Genomic DNA, 23,919 nt, shown 5'->3' with positions numbered 1-23,919 from the left:
CAAAAATATTTTTTTTAATATTCTTTAAATGCCCCCATTTAATCCTAGAAAATTGTTTTACTTTATTTTTTATTTTATGCCCCTTTATCTTAAAGTCCAAAACTAATAATCGATGTTGGGTACATAAATTTTCACTCGGAATAACTTTACAATCTTTGCAATCTAAACGATTTAATTTTCTAATAAGAAAATAGTCAATTTGGGTTGTACTATATCCATTTTTATAAGTGATGAGATGCTCATTCCTTTTCTTAAATAAGATATTAGTAATTGAAAAATCATAATCTAAACAAAAATCCAATATGATCTTGCCACCTTCATTCGTCCTTCCAAATCCATTGCCACAATGAATGCTTTTAAAATCATCTACCTCTCTACCAACATGTCCATTTAAATCTCCTCCAATAAAAACTCTTTCTTCAAGAGGTATCTTTTGTATTAATTATTTTAAGTCATTCCAAAAATTTAATTTATAACTCATATCCAAACCTACTTGAGGAGCATAAGCACTTATAATATTAATAATCTTATCATCAACAACAATCTTTAAAGCTATAATTATATCTTCAATCCTATTAATTTTTATAACATTATCCTTTAAACTCTTAACTATAATAACACCTACACCATTTCTAGTACGACTCCTACCCGAATACCAAAGTTTAAATCATAAACTATCAATTCCCTTAGTCTTCTCTCCAACCCATTAGTTTCCTGAATGCACAAAATATTTAACTTCCTATGAATCATAATATCTATTAATTCCATTAATTTTCTTGTAAGGGAACCTATATTCCAAGTTCCTATCCTAATTTTAGTTCCATGGACTAGCTTCTTTTCCCACATCCATCCTTGATGTGGGAACTCTTGCCTATTTAACACTGCACCCGGGCACCGGTGTAGTGACCCTTGCACACTTGTCATTGTATTCAAACCATATAGCGCATCGCTTCCAGGGGACGCCCTAGCATTAACACAATTTCTTAAAGGATTCATGTTATTATTATTCGACAAGTTTTACACTGGATGTCGACTACCTAACGCAACCCTCCACTTTTCTTATCCACTCCAATATAAAGTATTAAAATAAATTTCTACTATAGATAATATTCAACGCATCTAGTATGTTTCTACTTTTTTTTTTGTGAATTATACTTAAATGGCTGACAAGCAAAATCTAGATATTGTTTCCCATATCGAAAGGCTTGCAAACTGCATAAAACTATCTATCATAGGCGAACATTTCCTTAGCATCATTATACTACTGATTAGAACAAGCAATCGATTGTCATTATTTCAATTCATAAAATATTAAATCTAACTTAATGTTAAACCAACATTATTTCAATTCAAAAGAATTATCCTTAGTGTTTATCACCTAACAAAATGTATTAAAGGATTTATGTCATGATTATTCGACAAGTTTTAAGCTAGCTGTAGACTACCTAACGCAACCCTTCACTTTTCTTATTCAAAGCATGGGGACTGGAAATGGCATTGTTACGAAAGGTAAAGGTAGACCTAAAAAGACTTGGTTAGAAAATATTCGAAATGACATTTTTTTATTAGATTTATATGAAAATTTGACTCTTAACATGACATAATAGAGAAAAATGATTCATTTAGCCGACCTCTCGTAGTGGGATAAAGGCTTAATGTCGTTATTGTGGTCTTCTAACACCCAACTAGAAAAAACCTTAGGATCTATTTTATCATCAAGCATAAATGCTTTAAATTTTACCTTTTAATTATATCATTCTATATGTCATATATTTGATGTCTATAAAAGCTAAGTGCTTCATTGACACACACACACTGCATATGTTTATCTGAATGTTTCTCCCGTCATAAATTTATTATCTTCTAGCCATGCAAACAAAATAAAAATAAAAAGATTAATCATTAGGATTATATTTAACTTCTCTAATGCAAGAAATCATGCATAGAAGGTTAAATTCGCAATCAAAGACTTCAAATTTAGATGACCATTCTATACTTTTGACGAAAAATTGAAAATATGTAAGATCAAAGAAAATGATAATTTTACAATTGTCTAATATGTTGACCTACAACCGCATTTCAAATCAACTGTCGATCCCACATCACGACTGGCCTCGCCCACGATCGCACACCCACGATTGCATGACCACATCGGCTCCCACTCTTCTCCACTTAACTACCTCACAAGCATAGAAAAAAAATATAGCTCATTTGGATCATTCGAATGCACACACAGGGAACTCACGAGCTCTCTAAGAACCAAACAAAAGAAAGCTTGGTGAGTTACCTCTTCCAGGTCCGACCGCCCCGATCCACCCTAGCCTCCAGCAAATCCTAGTGAGCCAAACTGATTTCCATCTATGCACTCGACAGCCGCCTCCATCGACTCCAACAGTTGAACCCACCGAAGCTCGTCGAGCCCATCTTAGCGTGAAGGAGCGACTCTGGCTGCAACCTACTGTACTGCACCGGCCGACCCGACTCCAACAGTTTACATCCTATCGGTCGAACTCGCCAGCTTGCAGCCTTCTCCACCAGATTCACAACATTTATACAAACTGTCATAAAGTAATATCTCTATAATAACTTCAATATATATATTAAAACACACATGCATGTGCTCCAACTAACGTGTTAAAGTTACAAACACAAATATCCGAGAATGTTGCATGAGATCAAATGCTCACTAATATAACAATCTATTTGCAAACTAAACATAACCCGCATGTGCTCCAACAAATACGATTAAATTTGTAAACACCAATGTCTGAGAATGTTGTGCACGGGTAAAATATTCAAGTTTCATCCTCCTTGGAAAGACCGGAGTCGACCAAACTTGAATTATAAGATGCCTCCCAATCTCTCATAAAAACACAAGTGACTTTAACTTCACCCCGATGATGGCCGTGTTGAATGTAAATATCAATCGGATGGGTTAAATCTCAAAACCAATAAAAGATTGAATTCTTGAAATAAAACATATCACTTAAAAAACTTGAAACTAAAATCCATCAACCTCTCGTAACTGTTTATCGAGGGTGATAAATTTGAAATTAACCTTAGCTCACAAAGAGCGAATGTCGTGTCAGGTGTATCACTAAGATTCATCCTCAAATAATCTTTTGCCAGCAGGGACATGGCATGTGCTTTTTGATCGAGTGGTTTTGCCGCAAAATGGCATCATTATACTACGATCACGGCCAAAGCCCGTATGTTTCCTAATGTATTCAAAACCTTGAGTAATGAATCATAAGGTATATTCAACAGGCATAAATCCCTCTATTAGCTAAGGTAGATTCAGACTATCCCCTCAGATAAACACCACCCAAGATCTATAAGGTATTCTTGGACGAAGCAACCCATTGCTGTCGATAAGGTACCTTCTGTCAGGTTGGGTCAACTACCTCCTCTGACCAAGTAGACCAAGGACCATGACAGCCCGAGATGATGGAACCATGGGATCTTGATCGGACTCGTCTTCATTCCCCCCATCATCAATTTTAAATTTATGGCGATAAACTTTAAGTCTCAAACTCCAAAAGTCATATCCCAAATTTAAACCCTAAAATTGTTGCTATTATACACTAGATTTGTGACCTACACGATCTCTTTAACAACTAGTCTTAATCAAAGTTCTCTCTTGTTATCAGGAGGGGTAATTAACTATAGGGGCTTGCGCCTATAGGAAACCAGAACTTAGATCATAAAGTCCTCACAAAACGAGGGCGAAATCTCTTGGTAATGTCATATCTAAATCCCAATCTGCCTTCTGAAAATTCAAGCTGAACCTAAGCTCGTTAAAACTCTACACCATCACAACAAGAGAAAAGGGATGGTGCGAATAGGCCGGAGCGCGACGAATTTTCGGAGCCCACATAATAAAACTCTAGTTTGAACCACAACGACAAAATCAGATCACAATATATTTGGAAACAATCAATCACCAAATTATATAATCAAAATAAATAAAATGAAAGAAATAAACCAATAAAAAATAGAAACCTGACATCGATATGCAAAGATAATTTTAAAAAAAAAATCTCTCTTCAAGTGCATAAAGTTAGAAAGAATCACATACAACCAGAACTCAAACCAAGAGGAAAACAATATATAATCAAAATACAATATTTGTGCAACTTTTAATACATGATTCAAGATCTTAATTTATGAACACAAATCCACACAATTTATAAATCAAAAGATATGATCAATAATATAACCAAATCATACCATAGAAAAAAGTTCAAAACTTTAAAGAACACACCCTACTCTCATAGGAATTATAATACACTTGACTAAAAAGAAAACTAAGACTAATTTCCAAAAGTTTTCTACTAAAAAAAATAAACTTTCATATATAACCTAGCTAAACTAACCCAAAGACAACACAAAATACCAAACCAAACCAGAGAAAAGGGTTCAGAACAAAGAACGCACTACATTTTCATAGGAATCGTCACAGACTTCACAAAAAAAGAAATATAAGACTGAAATCCAAAAGCCTAATACTGAAGTAAAATCAACATTCACATTGTTAATTTACTCATCTCAATGCACATTTTGCATTGCCAACAAATACAAAATTAGAGATTTGCAAAGTTCGCATCACTACCCATCCCCACCATCTACATCCCTAATTTTAAGATGTCAAGCATAAAGGTGTCTCATCTTAAAGAATGAAAAGGGAAAACACTTTCATGCCAAATATAAACTTGAAAGATTCTGCATGCAGTCTGCTACAAAAATGTAGGCATTTATGAAAATGGTACGGAAACTAATAATAAGAGAAGAGTAGCAAGATAAATAAAGGAGAAAAAGAACCTTGCACTAAATTCTGATGAAATAGGAGCCGATCCAACTACTCGAATGTCTTTTGGAAGAACTCTGTTTAGCACCATAGCATAATTAATTTCCTCCCCTGCATAAAGAATCAAATTTTGTAACATTATAGAAACATACGTTACATCTGGAGAAAACCTGTAGTCATTAGCTAAGTAAATATTTTGATTATCTTTTCCTCTGCAAGATGAGCAAAAAACGCCTCTACATTGTACTAATTGGATCCGAACTTTAGTTACTCATTTCAGAAATAAGTTTAGCCTGTCAAATAAGGGTGTGAATGAATAGATGTGCAATATACAGAGATTTTTTTTTTTCTTCAGACTAGCAAATGACATCGGAAAGTACGGAAAACGATTACACGAGTAAGACAAAAAACTTTTCTCCCCATGTTCCATTTTGATTACCTCTTCCAATTTCTTTTCCGTTTGATCGTAGATATAAAGAAATAACCTACACAAAATTCATATTGCCAGTTAAACATCATGTGAAAGTGTTCATTTACCCATGCAAACGTCAGCAATAAATAATCCAGAAAATCAACAAAACAAGCTAGAAGAGAAGACACCAATATGAGGCACGGTCATGCCAATTGGAAACGGTAAAGTGAAACAAGACAATGCATGGAGACTTTTTAATATAAAAGGTAAATTATTAAAATATGTAAAAAATGCACTATAACAAAATATGACTTCACTTTTTTGTCAAAAGAACAAACATACCTAAGTTATTATCAAACAAAAAATAAAAATAAAAATAAAAAAAGTTATTAGCAAACAAAAAGCTTCAGGATTGATAAAAAGTCTGTTAGACCGGTCCACTGGACCGGTCCAGCCGGTCCAGGCGGGACCGGTTCACGGGCCAAGATCGCAAAATTAGGCGGAGATCTCCGCCTCCTGCGGAGATCGAGCTGCCCGACCAGCCCTTTAGAACATTTTAGGAAGCGTTTTTTAGCGTTTTGAGAGGGAAATTTGAATGTAGGGGCTGTTTAGGGATTTCCTTTTGATTTGTATGCATTAAATAGTTGTTTTTCCTAGGGTTTGGACATCTTGAATTTGGCTGAAATTTGAGATCTCGTAGATTTAGGTTTCTGTGGGCTCTAGCGGCGTCTAGAGATTTGGGAGAGATCGATCCTCCTCTCGAATTGAGGATCAATTGTATCTTACTCTTTTATTCATCGTCTAAGTGGAATACAAGTCTTTTCTTGAGTTTTCTCTCGTATTTTCCCGAACAAGTGCTGTTTTCCTGCTGTAAACAGCAGCAATCTGCTGTTTTCCTGCTGTGGACAGCCATTTGGCTGCTGTTGGTTCGCCGATTTTGGATAGCTTGCTTGTGAATACAAGCACTTCCTATCAAAGTCATTCCGGTTTCCTAATTCAATCAAATTATCCTAAAACCTGCAGTAAATTGCTGTCCAGCAATTTTCCAAGTGGAAATTGCTGTCCGGGAAGTTCCAACCAGCCATAGTGCTGCCCGAACCTGCTCCTGTTTGCTGACCAGAAATCCCTCACGTGCTGTCCAAGGCGTTTCTAACCTCAAAGGCTGTTGTCCGAAGTTTTTCAAGGGTCAAAATTGCTGGCCAAGCTTTCTTAGTGACCACCCAAACATCTGTAGTTGCTGTCCAGCCATCCTAGCAGAGTTCCTACAGCTGTCTTGCTGTTCAGAGGGTCTCCGATTGCCGTCCAGAAGGTTCCCCAAACCTTGTATTGCTGCCCACTTCTTCCCCAAACCATGTCCAAGCCTTGATGTTGCTGATTACTCGTCATCCAGTGCCTTGGTGATCAAACCGGAAGTCGTAATCTCTCGTCTTTGGGTAAACTCTTTCCCGACTCTTTTATCTTCGTAGTGCTTCTCAATTGTGGTCTAGTAAATTCATGACGACCAAGTTGACGCTTCTCCGCTAAAGCCTAGTAATTAGAGGAGTTGTGTGAGGGATCTTTCATAGCCTAATCTTATTGTTAGTATTGGAATTTATTGTTGGAACAATCTACGTATACAATGTTGGATTAAGATGGCTATCTTTTGAACTTAACTCCTATGCATGAAAATTAACCTAAGCTAAGTACCACTTAATATTTATCTTATCGTTCAATTCTGCATAATATCTTACTTATTATTGCCTTTAAATCTAAGCGTGCAAACTTCATTAAGCAAATCATCTTCGCATGAGTTTGTATCACATCATCTTGGTATCAGAGCATGGCTAGCATGCTTTACATGTGCTAGATGCATCCTAGGGGTTGTCCTTAGTCATTGGCATGCATAACAACATTTGGATAGTTTTAATTTAATATATAGGCAAAGCAACAAATCAGCAATGCTTCCACGTGTGATCTCAAAGTAACTATTCCTATTTAGACTGATTGAACAATATTTTCAAAGAATAGATGAACTAAATAGCTACTGTTTTTCAAAACATCCAAAAACTATATAAGTATTAACGTGGTCTAATATTAGGGGGCATAAAACTATCTGGAGATTTAGGCGGCACTTCAAAAGCAGTATCTATGCTGAGTCAAAAAGTTATCCCTACCTCATAGGTTTTTAGATCACAAAAAATTGTGTATAAAGATACCTATGTAAAAACTTGGCCCACCCAAAAGCACCAACACATCAACATGTCATAAGTTGCATGTGTTTACTAGTATTATGGGAAATTAAGGCTTGCAACGTAGAATGAGAGTCTACAAAATTTTGATCGTTTGGGTGGAAGGAATATATTTCCAGATATATATAAATATTTGGATAACGTATAACACGTTATAAATATAGGAAATAAAGCAAAAAGAAACATCTCAAGAAAACAACTACATATAAAGCATACTTGGCCAGTTGCAGAAACTCCCTTGTCTGTCCTACCACACCTTGAATAATGTGAGTTCTTCCTTGTTCCAATCAAAAGTTTTGTCCTTTCAAGTGCTTTGAAAATTTCGGACTGCAAATACAACAGTCCACAAAAGAGAAAGTAAATTGTGCTGAAGATACCTTCATCGGCAAAACATTATACTATGTGACCTTTCAAATTAAAATTTGCATATGGAGCTTTAATACATAAGCTAGAAGCAATACGAAGGCAATATATCCCATCATCACTAGCCTTATAAATCTTTTTGCTCGGGATTAGCCGTGTTACCTGTAGGCCTACCTTTATCTTTTAGACCTTAAAATTTATAACTATCAATCTTATTGCTGTATCTTCTACAACCCATTCTATATGCCCAAACAACAGTCTATTTTCTGATGCATTGTTCTTCAATAGACATTGCACTCACTATTACTCTAATATAACTATTTCTCACTAATCATTTTAACATTCAACTTGTTCAACATTAAATTTAAATAGGAATGAATTATTTATTGCCTAACACTTAGATTCATTTAGCATAGCCTCATAACAAAGGGTTAATAGAAGATTAAGATAAAGGATCACATGAAGGACCTCTTAAACAATAAACTTATTTGGTTTCCCATAAGTGCAAGAAAGAAGCACATCCAGTTCTATAAGTGATAGTCTCCAGTCTCCACTCCTAGAAGGATGTTTGTTTTCTAATACGGAATTAAAACTTCCAATCCTCTTATTTGATTGAGCATGAAGTGAAAGTGGGGCACATGCAGGCATATGAACAAGCACGTATGCATACATACGCTATAAATATATGCATAAAAACTGTAACGTATAACTTATTGTGAAATTTTTGGGCAAAATCATGGGTTGGACAGCTATTTTACACAGGATTAAATGTTGTTGCTGCTAGAAATCAGGAACAAAGTTAGGAAGTTATAAGGGGCAAAAAATTAGTTAAGGAATTAGCCAGGAATTAATTCTGGGTCCCTGCATGAAAAGCGAGCAGAATCCTGCTAAAAATTAGGCGATGGTCTTGTTGTCCTTGATTGCCTTAAGTACAGCTCCATTGCCCAGTCCAAGGAAGGATAATTCTGTCACATGCACCTAATTTCCTAGTTACTTACATAAGGAGAATACCTTATATAATTAATGTGTTTGCCATTTTCTTGTTCTTCTCTTATTTCATGTTTTTACTTTCATTCTCTGGTTTTTGTATCATTTATGAGAAAAGGACACAAAATGGTCGCTTGACTTTTATGAAAGACAAAAATAAACTCCAACTATAAGGACCATTTCTGTTTCTCAACTCTTTAAAGAGGAACCAAAATAATCCCACCATGAGACTATGTTGGTTCATTTTTAAGGACTTGAGGGACAAAATTGATCATTTAATATAGTGGGGAATATTTTGATCCTTCATAAAGAGTTAAGGAACCAAAATTGATCATTTTCCCTATTATTTATTTATGTAGCCCATGATTCTTCTCATTAGAATAAGAAATTTGATTATATTTCTTTTCTATGTTTTCCAACATGATACCAAAACTCTCTCTTTTGAACTTCCTATTCCAAATGATTCTCTAGTTCTTCTCCTTGTTCATATGTCATCATAACCACAAACATAGTCCAACACAAAATGGCGGCCGACAATAGGAGCCTCACCTTCAACACCACCCCCAATCGGAAATCTATTTCTCATGGCAAGCTTGGCAATTAAAGTAAGCTTATCAAAACCACCATTTATTGGATTAATGCTTGGTAGGTTTACAATGGAAGTCATACATTTTTTGAGAGGTTTGATGGAGAAATATAATGAGAATAAGGAGGATCTATATATGATATTTTTCAACACCACCCCCAATCGGAAATCTATTTCTCATGGCAAGCTTGGCAATTAAAGTAAGCTTATTAAAACCACCATTTATTGGTCACAAGCTTAACAGACAAAACTATCTCCAATGGGCCCAAGAAGTCATGATGGTCATTAGTGGCAAAGGCAAAGATGATAACCTCACAAGTGTCACCATAACTCCTTAAAAAGAAGACCCAAGGTTCATACTATGGAGATCAAAAAATAATTTGGCAATGTGCTAGTTTATCGACACTAATAAAAAAGACAACTACAACAAGAACAACATTAAGCCTTTATCCTACTACGTGGGGCTGGCTATATGAATCATTTTTCTAAATTGCTTCCAATTAAAAGACCAATTCTCATTTAAACCTAATTAAAAAAGGTCATATCTAATACTTTCTAACCAAGTCTTTTTAAGTTTAACTCTACCTTTCATAACATAGGTCAGATATAATACATCCACTCTCCTACCAGATATTCGGAAGGCCGACATTTTATGTGACCAAACCATCTAAGGCGATTCTCTCTAATCTTGTCTGCCACTAAAGCTACTCCAACCTTTTCAAGTATATACTCATTTGCATTCTGTCTCTAAGAGTAAATCTACTCATCCGCATGAGCATCCTCACCTCTACAACACTTAATTTTATGCTTCTATTGTAATGACCAACATTTTGCTCCATAAAGCATTACAGGTCTCACAACCATCTTAAAAAATGTTCCCTTAAGTTTGAGGATTCCACAGAACAAATCTGAATTATTCCTACATTTCAACCATCCAACAAATCTGAATTATTTCACCATCATTTTGAACAATAGACTTGAGATATCTAAAGCGTGCACTTTTTTTTAATGAATTGATCGCCCAAAATCATAATCCCCCAACTAGATCTATTTCTACTAAAATAACATTCCATGATTCATCTTAAATTCTAAAACTAATAAGCGTTGGATAAATAAATTTTCACTCAGAATGACTTTACAACCTTTGCAATTTAAGCAATATATATTTCTTATAAGAAAATAATCAATTTCAATTTTATTAAATTTATTCTTATAAGTGATGAGATGCTTCTCTATTTTCTTAAATAAGGCATTAGCACTTACAAAATCATAAGCTAAAGCAAAATCTAATATGATCTTACCACCTTAATAAGTCGCCCCTAACCTATAGCCACCATGAATGCTGCTAAAATCTTCTACCACTCTACCAACATGTCCATTTAAATATCCTCCAATAAAAACTCTTTCATTAAGAGATATTCTTTGTATTAATTCTTCCAATTCATTCTAAAATTTTAATTTTGAACACATCCAAGCCTACTTGAAGAATTTAAGCACATATAATATTAATAATCTTAGCATCAACGACAATCTTTAAAGCTAAAATTTATCTCAAATTATATTAATTTCTACAACATTATCCTTCAAACTTTTATTTATAATCACACATACACCATTTCTAATACTACTCCTATCTGAGTACCATATATTAAATTCTGAACTATCAATCTCCTTAATCTTCTTAATTTCTTGAATGTATAGAATATTTATATTCACATGAATCATAATATCTATTAAGTCCATTAATGAACCTATATTTCAAATTTTTATCATAATTCTACTTTCATGGACTAGCTTCTTTGCCCATATCCGTCCATGATGTGAGAACCCTTGATTATTTAACATTACACCAAGACACTCATGCTACGGCCTTGCATACTTTTAGTTGTATTCAGGCCATACAATGCGTCACTTCCAGGGAACGCCTTAACATTAACAAAATATAAAGGATTTATGTCATGATTATTCGACAAGTTTTACGCTGCCCGTCGACTACCTAATGCGACTTTCACTTTTTTCATTCAGAGCTTGAGACCTGGCAACGACAACGATAACATCAAGAAAAAAGAAATTTGCCAAAATTCATATTTTATAGGATTGCTAAAAAAATTTAAATTCATATTTTATAGGGTCGTTGAAGAAATTTGGGATGACACAAAAGAAATGTACTCTTATAATGAAAATGATACAAAGTTACTTGAAATCAAAGATGCCCTGCATGATTTTCAACAAAGTAATATCTCCATTACCCAATATAATATTGGCAACAATTTGATGATTTTGAAGAACTGGACTGGGAGTGTCTAAGGGTTGCAAAAAATATCATAAAGTTGTTGAGAAATGCAATATATAAAAATTATTTCTCATACTAAATAAAAATATTAATGATGTCTGATGTAGGATATTTGGGACAAAAATCCTTCCATCCGCATAACAAATGCTCCATGAAGTCTAAAGAGAAAGAAATAGGAAAAATATCATGATGGGTAACCAAGTAGCTCCAAAATATCCTGAAGTATCGGCACTCACTTCTCAAAATAAATCTAACCACAGCTAAAATTAGCACCAGATAAATGACAAAAAAGTTATGACTTTGAATGCATTCAATTCAAAATTAGGGAATTCTCAATACTGCATTGGGGACTCAGAAGCATCTGATATGATTGTCAATATCTCTTTGTTTAACAAAATACATCCCGATCTCAACAACTACTACAATGTAAAGCTTGATGATGGTTCTTTGTCTCAAGAAACGGGAATTGAGCAAATCAACATCTATAACTCTGTTGATCTAAATTTAGTCTTACTAGCTCTCAAACTTTACTGCAATTTCTTATAAATTAATGAAATCACCAAAGATATTAACTATTTCAACAATTTTCTCCCTACTCAATATGAATTATAGAATGCAGCATTAAGGAGGATGGCTGGGAATGCTAACGAAAATGTTGGACTCTACCAATTAAATGTGAAAGAAAATCAAGAATTACAAAAAAAAAATTCTCAATATGCATCCTACCATAAAGAGAGTGCAATTATTATAACATCTATGTCTTGATCATCCCAACTTTATATAGCATTAAGAAATTGTTCCCTTCCTTTTTCACCAAAATAAATCTAATTCATTCTAATGTGAAGCTTGCTAACTACCCAAATACATAACATACATGTATCCAAGCCATCCTTGTAAAGTCTCTCAACTGTTTATAATTCATATTAATATATGAGGATCATTTCAAGTTATAAATATCTCAAGAGCTAGGATGTTCATAACATTTATTAAGGACCATGGTAAAACTTGAGAATTTTCTATACGAAAGATAAATCACAAATTTATTTTTAAAAAATTTCATCATTGCATACAAATCAAGTTTAGAATCCAAATTCAACCCGTCAAAACCAATGATGTAATATAATACTTTCATTTCACTCTTGGGGAGTATCTTCTTCAACAAATAATTGCTCAACAAAATTCTTGTAATAATATCCCTCATCAAAATGGGTTTGCAAGTAGAAAAAATAGGCATCCACTAGAAGTTGCTAGACCCATTGTCATCACCACCAATATTTCAAACTATTATTAGAGAGAGCTTGCCCTTACATCTTGCATAACTCATTAATCGTATGTCATTAAGAATCCTAAAATTAAAAAAAAAAATTGTCAAATCATCATTGAAACCTACCCATCACTCATCTCTCTATCATCTCCCTTAAAAACTTTGGTTGCACTGCCTTAGTTTACATTCATCCTCATGACAAAAGTATACTTAACCCGAAAGCCATAAAATGCAATGGCATTGGCTACTTTCCAAACAAAAAAAAAAAAGATACGACACAATAGGCATAACATTTTTTGAAATAAACATTTCTTCTGCAAAACTTACATTCAGGGGGACAACTCCAACTCTATCAATAAATATGTGTTATATACCCTATTTTATTTGAGCATATATATCTCCCCAACTTTTACCCATTCCACTTACCACACTGAAAAATCACAACATCACATATACTGAGAAAGATATAAAGGAATTTTCTACATAAACATCAAGAAAATTCAACAAACATGGAAGATCAAAGCATTTCTCTTGATGTCAACCAATTATCTAACCCAAACTTCAACTAATCTTTATAAGGCAAATTGATATGACCTGATAGGAAATACTTGATTTCAAGTATTTCCTACTCACTTTTACAACAAATCTCAAAGCAAGCTGCTGTCCACAGCAGGAAAACAGACAAAACAGTAGAAAAGCAGGGAATAACTGAGAGAAATTTGGAGAAAAGATTTGTATTTTACTAGTAGATGCAAGGAAAATAGCAAGGATACAAGGATCCTCTATTCGAGAGGAGGATCGCACTATCCCAATCTCTAGAATTCGATCTAGAGCCCTAGCCACCAAAGAAGAACAAGAAAACTCAAAGCAAATTTCATATAACCCTAATCTATCCTTTTCTCCCTACTTAATGCATACAATTCAAAAATAACATGAAAGGACCTAATTGCCCTTGCTTCCACATCTTTTGGCTCCAAGATTCAATTTGAAAAACAAGTGGACCCCACCCAATTTCCTCCCTGCTGTTTCCGGCTCCCTACTGTTTCCGCCGGCTTTCTTCTCCCATAAACGAACAGAGCCGGCCCAATGGATTGGGCCGGCTGGACCAGTCCTCTATGGACCGGTCTAACATTACCGCCCTCCCAAAGAACCACCTTGTCCTCAAGGTGGAAGTCAGGAAACTGTCGTTTCATCCGCTCGTATGGCTCCCACGTGGCCTCGTAGTCAGTGAGGTTCTTCCATTTGATCAGGACTTCTGTGGCTCCATCTGCTTTCTGACTAACCTCCATGAGCTCCAAAGGTTCCAATATCATTTCCATTTCATCTGTTAATATCCCTGGTAACTCAAAACTGGTAGCATAATCTCCAATGGCTCTCCTTAGCTGGGATACATGGAAAACCGGATGGATCGTCGTAGTCGGTGGTAACTTCTGGCGATATGCCACGGCTCCAATTTTCTCCAGTACTTCATAAGGACCGAAGTACCATGGAGCAAGTTTCTCATTCCTCCGGTTGGCGATCGTTTTCTGTCGATATGGGCGGAGTTTCAAAAATACCTTCTCACCTACCTCAAATTGAATATCCTTCTCATGCCCATCAGCTTGTTTCTTCATAATCTGTTGAGCCCTCAACAGATGTCTTTTAACTCTTCCAGTGTCTTATCTCTCTCCTCCAAATACTCCTCTACTGAAGACACGGGTGTGCTGCTACTCCCAAAATGCACCAAGTGGGGCGGATCCCTTCCGTACAACACCTTAAATGGGGTCATCTGAGATGTTGAATGAAAGGAGGTGTTGTACCAGTACTCGACCCATGATAGCCATTTAGCCCATAGCTTGGGTGTTTCTGATGCGAAGCATCTCAGATAAGTTTCCAAGCTCCGATTGACTACTTCTGTTTGGCCATCCGTCTATGGGTAGTAAGCCGTACTCCTCTTTAGCACTGCCCCCTCCAGTCTGAACAATTCTTTCTAGAAATGGCTGAGGAACACTTTATCTTTGTCTGATACTATCGCCTCTGGTACTCCGTGTAGTCTGACTATCTCCCTGATGAAGACTGACGCAACTGTCACCGCGGTGTATGGATGGCGTAGAGGAATAAAGTGAGCATATTTGCTCAATCTATGCATACCTTTCCAGTACAGCTCTGCCGCTAGTCTCCTGTAGGTTTTTAGCACCCCTGAATGACCTCCCACTGCGGTTCCATGGAACTCCTGGAGCAATTGTGGGATGTGTACTAACGTTCTGGGTAACACAAACCTCCCCTGGTACAACAATCTCTCCCCCTCCAACGAGTATCCTGAATGGCTCCCTCTTCCTTCAGTAAGTCAGCTCTGATCTTGCTTAGTTCCTCGTCCTTGGCACTCTCCTCCTTTATGGCTTCCCAATCTAGCATCATTGGGACTGACACAGCCACTGTCTGCAGCTCCCCCATGCACTTGGACAAGGCATCTGCTGCCTTATTTTCTACCCCCAGGCCTGTACTGAATCTCAAAATCATACCCGAGCAGTTTGGATAGCCACCTCTGATGCTCCTCTGTCACCATGCGCTGCTCCAGCAAATATTTCAGGCTCCGTTGGTCGGTTCTGACGATGAAATGTCTTCCGAGTAAGTAGGGGCGCCACTTTTGGATGGCCAAAACAATTGCCATCAACTCCCTCTCATAGACAGATTTCAGCCGGTCTCCGGTAGTTAACACCTGACTGAAATATATAATGGGCCTGTGACTCTGCATCAGCACTGCTCCCAGTCCGTATCCCGATGCATCAGACTCTACTATAAAGGCCTGAGTAAAATCCGGTAAAGCTAAGATCAAAACTGTGGTCATAGCTTTCTTCAATTGATCGAATGCTGTCGTAGCTGCCTCCCCCCATAAGAACCCATCTTTTTTCAGCTGCTTAGTGAGTGGCCAAGCTATAGTGCTGTCCCTTCACAAATCTTCTGTAGTACCCTGTAAGCCCTAGGAATCCCCTCAGCTCCTTTAGATTTTTGGGCAGTGGCCACTTAAGCATGGCCTCAATCTTGGACTAATCTGCTGCTACCCCTTCCTTGGATACCACATGCCCCAAGTATTCCACACTAGCTTGTGCGAAGCAGCACTTCTTCAAGTTAGCCCTCAACTGGTGCTCCTGGAGAACCTCTAACACCTTCCTTAAGTGTCCCCAATGCTCCTCCTCTGTTATGCTATATACTAAGATGTCATCGAAGAATACCAACACAAATCGCCTGAGGTACTGTTTAAAGATCTTATTCCTGAGTGCCTGGAACGTGGCTGGAGCATTGGTGAGGTCAAAAGGCATCACTAGGAACTCATAGTGGCCCTCATGAGTTCTAAAGGCGATCTTGGGCACATCTTCTTTCTTCATCCGTATCTGGTAATATCCTAATTTCAAGTCTATCTTGCTGAAAATCACTGTTCCACTCAACTCATCTAGGAGCTCATCAATCACTGGTATGAGAAACTTATCAGGTACAGTTTCCTTGTTGAGTGCGCGGTAGTCTACACAGAAACGCCAGCTGCCATCTTTTTTCTTCACCAATAGAACAGGACTAGAGAACGGGCTAGTGCTAGGCCTGATAATCCCTGCTTCCAGCATTTATCTGATCAACTTTTCTATTTCATCCTTCTGAAACTGAGGGTAACGATAAGGTCGTACGCTGACAGGTGACACTCCCTCTCTTAAGGTGATGGCATGCTCCTGCTCCTTGGGTGGTGGCAACCCTAGAGGTGGTTGAAATACCTCCTCGAACTCCTGGATCAAAGGCTGCACAGAGAGGGGTATGTCTCCCCCATCCTCCACACTCACTCCCTCTAATCGGTGTAATTCCACCAAGTAGCCTTCCCCCTCCTCCTGAATTGTTTTGATTAGGGATTTAAGAGAAACCCCTGCCTTGGTCAGCCCTGCATCCCCTTGAATCACCCTCTTCCTTCCACCATTTATCAACTCCATCCGCAGAGTGCCCCAATTCACTTTGGTTTCCCCCAATGTCTGCAACCACTTCATCCCTAGGATGACATCCATACTCCCCAATTCTAGGGGAAGGAAGTCTTCCTTCACTTGTATGCCTTGGATCTTCAGCACCACCCCCCTGCAGACTCCTCTTCCCATTTCTACCTTTCCTATGCCCATCATCACCCCATAGCCTCCAATATCTTCTAACTTCATCCTCAACAGCTCCACATCTGGGTGGAAATGAAATTGTGGGTTGCCCCACTATCAATCAACACCACGACTCCATGGTCAACTATCTCTCCCTTTACTTTCATAGTGTGACTCGGAGTGAATCCCACTACGGAGTTGAGAGAGACTTCTGCCACATCCAGATGCATCTTTTCCTCCACCTCAGAATCGCTTCCCTCTCCCTCTTCGTCTTCCTCGTCTTCATAAACGAGGATAAGAAAAGTTTGATCCTTGCACTTGTGCCCTGGCATGTATTTTTCAACGCATCAGAAGCACAGCCCTTTTGTTCTTTTCTCCTGCATTTCCTTCTTAGTGAGTCTCTTGAACTGCCCCCCGCTTCCTCCTCCTGTGGCTTTTTCCTTCGTTTCTTTCATCCCTCCTGGGGACGCTCCCTTGAGGGCTAGTTGGGTAGTCGTCCACCTGTAAGTGCCTCCTGAGCTACTACTACTCCTAGCTCCCTTCTCCAGGTTCTTTTGATTTTCGACCAACTGTGCAAGCTTCATGGCCTCCCCCAGGTCCCTGGGCATCAGGACCTTCACCGCTGCTCGCACCTCAGCCTTTAACTCCTTCATAAAATTCCCCTCCAACACTGTCTCGCACAAGCGCTCTACCCTGCTGGCCAAATGCTCAAACCTCTCTCGGTAGCCTTCCACAGACCCCTCCTGTACTAGGGCAAAGAACTGCCGTAGAAGTCTCCTCCCCGGTCGGTTTGGAAACGCTCTAACAAACTGTCCTTGAATTCTCCCCAGCTCCGTATAGGTCTCCTCTGATCTCTCCACTGGTACCAAGAGAGGGCCTTCCCTTCCAGACACAAGCCCGCTGCCGATAACTTCTCCTCCTCCGTCAAGCCGTTAACCGCAAAGTACCTCTCCACTTTATAGATCCACCCATAGGCATCCTCCCCTTCGAAAATGGGCATTTTCAATTTTCTCACCTTCTGATTAGGGCTGCAAGCGAACCAAACGTTCGGCGAGCTACTCGTTGTTCGGTTCGATTAAAGCTCATTTGCGTTCGTTTAATTAACTAAACAAACAAACTTGAACAATATTTTAAATACTCTATTCTTAAATAAACAAACTTGAACGCTAATGCGTTCAGCTCATTTATGTTCGCGAACAACATCATTTGAAGTTCGTGAACAAGCTCGACATTAAGCTCGATAAGAAGCTCAATAAAAGCTCGATTCATGTTCGATTTTGAACTCGTGAATAAGCTCAATAAAAATAATTAATATTTGATTACAAAATTAACAAATATAAATAATCATTTCCTTTGTTACATAGACAATTGCTTTTATTATAAATGTATTTGTTCATAGATACGTTCATGAACGTGCTTGTTTGATAGTTAGAAAAAATTCGTTAAATATGTTCGCAAACAAGCTCGATAAACACTAAACGAACGAACATGAACTGAACATGAACCAAACATGAACACTCATTAATTTAAATGAACCAAACATGAACACAAACGCTAAAGCTCGAACAAACATGAACCAAACTTGAACAAGCTGATATTAAATGAACACAGCTGCTGGCCCTTTTGCATCAGACGCCGCCGATTGGGTTTGAAACTCCAACATCTTCTTCATCATATCCCGTAGATCGGCCACTTGCCCCTCCATGGAAGACATTCGTTCCTCCACGGTCTCCTTGATTTGATTTATTTCTCCTTCAATTCTCTCCTCCAAAGCATCCACCTTCTTAGCCGCCATCTCCTATGGCTTGCAAATTAGGAGAAGATCTCAGGATTTGAAAAAAAAATTCAGCAAATTTCTCCTTCGCCGGTGGCAATTTCAGCCGCTGAAATCGGACAAAAACAGCCCACGATTGGTCCCAAGACTTGCTCTGATACTAATTTGATAGGAAATACTTGACCTACTCACTTTTACAACAAATCTCAAAGCAAGCTGCTGTCCACAGCAGGAAAACAGCCAAAACAATAGAAAAGCAGGGAAAAACTGAGAGAAATTTGGAGAAAAGACTTGTATTTTTCTAGTAGATGCAAGGAAAATAGCAAAGATACAAGGATCCTCTATTCGAGAGGAGGATCGCACTCTCCCAATCTCTAGAATTCGATCTAGAGCCCTAGCCACCAAAGAAGAACAAGAAAACTCAAAGCAAATTTCACATAACCCTAATCTATCCTTTTCTCCCTACTTAATGCATACAATTCAAAAATAACATGAAAGGACCTAATTGCCTTGCTTCCACTTCTTTTGGCTCCAAGATTCAATTTGAAAAACAAGTGGACCCCACCCTGTTTCCGGCTCCCTGCTGTTTCTGGCTCCCTGCTGTTTCCGCCGGCTTTCTTGTCCCGTAAACGAACAGAGCCGGCCCAATGGATTGGGCCGGCTGGACCGATCCTCTATGGACCGGTCTAACATGACCTTAACATCCTGATTGCATGATTGGGCCGGCTGGACCGGTCCTCTATGGACCGGTCTAACATGACCTTAACATCCTGATTGCTCACAGGCATGGTACAAGGACTAGCATCAAACATCCAATCAATGAGCATATTTTCTATGCAAATTTATCTCCTCAATTACATGCATTTATAACAAATCTTTTGAGCATGGCCATCCCCCAGTGACATTTATAAAGCATTAAAAGTACTCAGATAAAGAGATGTTCATTAAGAAACACGAGCATTGGAAAAAAATGACACATGAAAACTCTCTGCCCTGCTAAAGGGAATGAAATTTGTTTGGTGCAAATGAATTTTCAATATCAAATATAAGGTTGATGGGGGCATTAAAAGGAATAAGCCTAAACTAGTTGAAAGGTTTTCACAAACATATTGGATTGATTATCAAGAAACTTTACAACTGAATGTGACAAAAATGCCTTCCTAAATAAGGATAGTGTGATGAAGTTCATATGATTATACCACCTGGGTTTGAGACTAGTAACAACAAAAATAATGTCTACAAACTCAAAAAATCATATATGTTTTAAAGCAATCACCATGTGTTTTTACAAACGCTTGAGGCCATACTTCCAAGTCCCGTCCACTCAGCGTAGTTAATGGCCACCCATCCAACAAGTTTTTACAAAAGCTTGAGCTTACAGAGCAGCACAACAAATGGCTTATTAAACTAATTAAGTAAAATATTGAATATATTTTCCGATCAACTATTAAAGCACGAGTATTGGAGAACTTCATTGTTCAGTTAACCCTTGAGGATGAGCCCCAAGGAAACCTGGTGACATCTGGGGACACAAGGATTCCCCCTTCATTGATAGAGCTGCTCGGAAGAATAGCAGCAAAGCCAATCGTTTTTACAAACCCACAAGATGTCATCATCACATGCATCTCCTGTTTGGTGTTAAAAGAAACAAACAGTGAGACTAATCTTGATCATCATGTGTGATTGCAATGCGAATCGTGATCATCATACGGTTTTGTTAATTTTAAACTTCTTGCAAAATTTTTCATTTAGGCAATCTTTGAATTATTGTTTGAAGTAAATTCTATGCATTTCTTTATTTATATTAAAAAAGGCGAGTTATATATCTAAATTAAAAGTTAGTGAATACTGAATAGTGAACCTGATTTCATGTATGTGATTTTGCTCATCCATCCTAAATTTGTACAAGGAAATCCTAGACCTAAAGACCTACTACATGAGCGATGTTTGATAAGAAGTTTATATCATGCTCATTAATTTCTACAATATCTTTGATTTGTTTATTCATAATGTAAACTACTTCACAGCACTGTAATACACCTCATTGGTAATTTTCTTTGATGACTTCAAGTTAGTTCTATTTTTTCATTAAAAAAGCTGATTTAAAATAATAATGCATTAAATTTTGAATCTGGCTTAAAGGTCAATTTTATTGGAGGTAGTATGAATTTAGCAAAACCAATATAAATATCTAAAGTAGGTATCTAAATTTTTAAATTCAATCAATTGATTTAAACAAAGTGACATTCTTGGCTCTTTGCACCTTAAACCAAAAACCTTATTTGTACACTATGCTTTGCGCATTGCACTTGAAAGAACCAGCATAAGCACTGATGGCAAGTGAAGAAATGCCAATAATGGAGAGGGTCGTTGACATGAAAATTACAAGTGCATACATAAAGAGATTTCCACAATAACCTTTAATAGATTTGCAAAAAAACATTATTCATGCACTTATTGGCATACCAATTAAGAAAATGAAAAATGCACAATTTTAACATTCGATTAGAATGCAATTAACAAATAAAAAAGATCGACTTCTTTAAGTACCTCAACAGTCGGTTCCATTTGTGCCTCTGAAGCAAAACCATGAAATCTACATCAATTATGGCGAACATGTGAGAGACATGGACACATCACACATGGTTGCATACTCATGTACACATGCACGCATACATAAACACAGAAAATCTACAGATCACGCTTACTGAAGGCATTTTTAGAACTTCTGCCCTGAATGGTCATAATATATTTCAGCTATTGATGGCCTCATATACTTGCAAATTAAACCCTAATAATTCAAAGTGGAAAAGGTAAAATCCATTCCCCTATGAGCAAACAACAAGAATGGCGAGCATGAACAAGAACACAAATGAATGACATACAATGTAAAGTAAAGCAGAAAAACAAAGTGGGCTTTTTTTATACTAATGCATTTAAAAACATCAAGAGAGTCATTGATTTGGATAAAATCGATATCTAAATAAAACACCACCAAAACAAACATCTCTTAATAAAATTCAAGTCCCCTCTGTAAGTACCCCCACACCACATTTCAACCCCCTGCCCAATCCCATTCCACCCTCAATCCCAACCCCAACCTCACCAAACTGCAGCCATGTAAGAATAATTTTTTAATCGTTTTCTTCTAGAGATGCATTTCAAGCCCAAATTTTTTTAGTGAATGCACAGCAAGGCATCCTACAAACAAATAGCTTATAAAGAAAACTCTTTAACCTCTGGTCACGTGAATGTTTAAGAAAAAGCGTAATAGCCCTCAAACATTATGGGTTCAATTGTATGCTATAATAAAGTCATCAAAAGACACAAATCCAATAAAACAAGTATCATATAATAACCTTTGGCCAAAATAGGTGATTTTCAGAGCAACATATCTCCTGGCATACTCATGAGTGGCAATATATTGACCTGATTGGGAGAAAAAGGAATTCAAGACTAGAAAAATATGAGATGAAAAGAGAAACTGGAAAACAAACATCATAGAAATAATATACAAGCTTTCAGAATTTGTAAAGATAGTTCAAAGGAAAAGAGAGAATGAAAAGATTAGTATATGTCTAAACGAAATAGTTTCTGGTATAGCAAGGGTATAATTTAGTAGGACATTCCAACTTTAAGAAAATTTCAGCTAGTAAACAGCAACTTTCCCCATCCTTGTTTCTTGATCAATGAACTCCATCAATCTTATTATAAGAATTTAAAAATATCCAGCATACTCTTAATAATAGCTATGCTAGGTATGTACTTCTCAAATTCTCCTATGATGAGTAGAGCACTGCCTTTTTGCATGATAATCTCAAGTATGCATGCCTATCCCATGATAAACTAATAGCATCTTAACATACTCCTATTTTATTTAAAGTTGCTGACTTGCTGTCAAAATACTTCAAACGTACTTTTTTAAGCTTGTATTATGCTCTTAATCCTCCAAAAGAAATTATGCACTTTGTATTCTGCTTCTCAAAAAAGAAGACCAATCCCATTGATAACCTCAAAGCTTCTATAAAAAGCAGTATAGCACCATCACATCTTTTCAAGCATTTTTTTTATTGCCTTAATACCATAGAGGTGTATGCAGCAACTCATATATATATATATATATATATATATATATATATGTACCCTCAAATTTATAGTTTTCTAACACAAAAAATACAAGACTACAACATATTTGTTATAAAAACATCAATCATTAAACGTACAACAGCCATTAAGAGTTAACTAAAGAGGCAAAATAAAATGAATATACCATATGATTTGAGAAGAGAAAAAACATTTTTTTTTTTCTATCAATAGAAAAAATTATATTGCACGTCTAACAAGACTTCTGTTTAACCTATAGTTTCTTTACTAAAAATTTCTATAACAAACATTAATATTGTGATGCAGGACTACAATGCTTAAAATGGATGTGATAAGAACTTGCACGATTTCTTGAATAAGCAAATACGATTGAAAACTATTAGCAATCGAAACCACAATAGAAAACAAGAGAGGGGTGCCTACGTTTAGGCTAAGCCACTTGCCAAACGCTTGAATTATCAAAACAAGTTAGAAATTCAACAACATGCGAAGTAAATAGCTTTCAACAAAATCTCTAATCTAACAATAAGATTAGAAGCATAGAAAACACGCTCAATCCTACGTTTACTAAGCTTAGGCATAACGTGAAGCACGGCTCCCTGTGATTCGTCATCACCTACAAGATTAGGGGATTAGGAAGGTAATTGAAAAGGGGAAGAGGTTCACCTTTGACAAAACCCGGAAACAAGTAGGCGAGATGTTGAAGAAGTTCGTTGTAGCTTCCCTTGAAGGTTCAACTAGAGAGGAAGAAGTCTCTCCCAAGTATTGAAGTGTTGAAGGTAATGATCCTTCTCTGTCCTTGCCGTTTCCCTTTGAAAGAGAGAGGTTTCTTTCAAGAATCCAAGTAGGAAGTGGCAAGAGAGGGTGGCCGGCCAAGGGGAAGTGATTTGGGGAAACTAGGTTCAGATTTTGGGCAAATCGTAGTGGAGAGAAATTGTTTCAATTAATCCTCCAATTAATCCCTTAGGTTGGAATTAATTAAAGAGAGAAGGGGGGGATAT

General features: G+C 37.0%; 1 protein-coding gene across 8 annotated transcripts in view; it reads right to left on the bottom strand.

Annotated features, from left to right (window-relative positions):
• Positions 1–23,919, bottom strand: part of LOC110112386 (tRNA pseudouridine(38/39) synthase) — a 69,424-nt gene that overhangs the window by 34,783 nt on the left and 10,722 nt on the right. For all 8 annotated transcript variants that reach the window (XM_028699265.1, XM_028699266.1, XM_028699264.1 and 5 more), the window contains 5 exons: positions 22,174–22,243; positions 21,365–21,410; positions 7,664–7,774; positions 5,247–5,292; positions 4,822–4,918 (listed from right to left, as the gene is read on the bottom strand). In XM_028699265.1, coding sequence (XP_028555098.1) covers positions 4,822–4,918; positions 5,247–5,292; positions 7,664–7,774; positions 21,365–21,410; positions 22,174–22,243 — 370 coding nt within the window. The remainder of the gene's footprint in view (positions 1–4,821; positions 4,919–5,246; positions 5,293–7,663; positions 7,775–21,364; positions 21,411–22,173; positions 22,244–23,919) is intronic.

This window comes from Dendrobium catenatum, unplaced genomic scaffold, assembly GCF_001605985.2.
Source record: "Dendrobium catenatum unplaced genomic scaffold, ASM160598v2 fragScaff_scaffold_1226, whole genome shotgun sequence".
NCBI classification, from domain to species: Eukaryota; Viridiplantae; Streptophyta; class Magnoliopsida; order Asparagales; family Orchidaceae; genus Dendrobium; species Dendrobium catenatum.
Note: the sequence above shows the minus strand (reverse complement) of the source record. Positions and strands in the feature narration are given on the sequence as shown.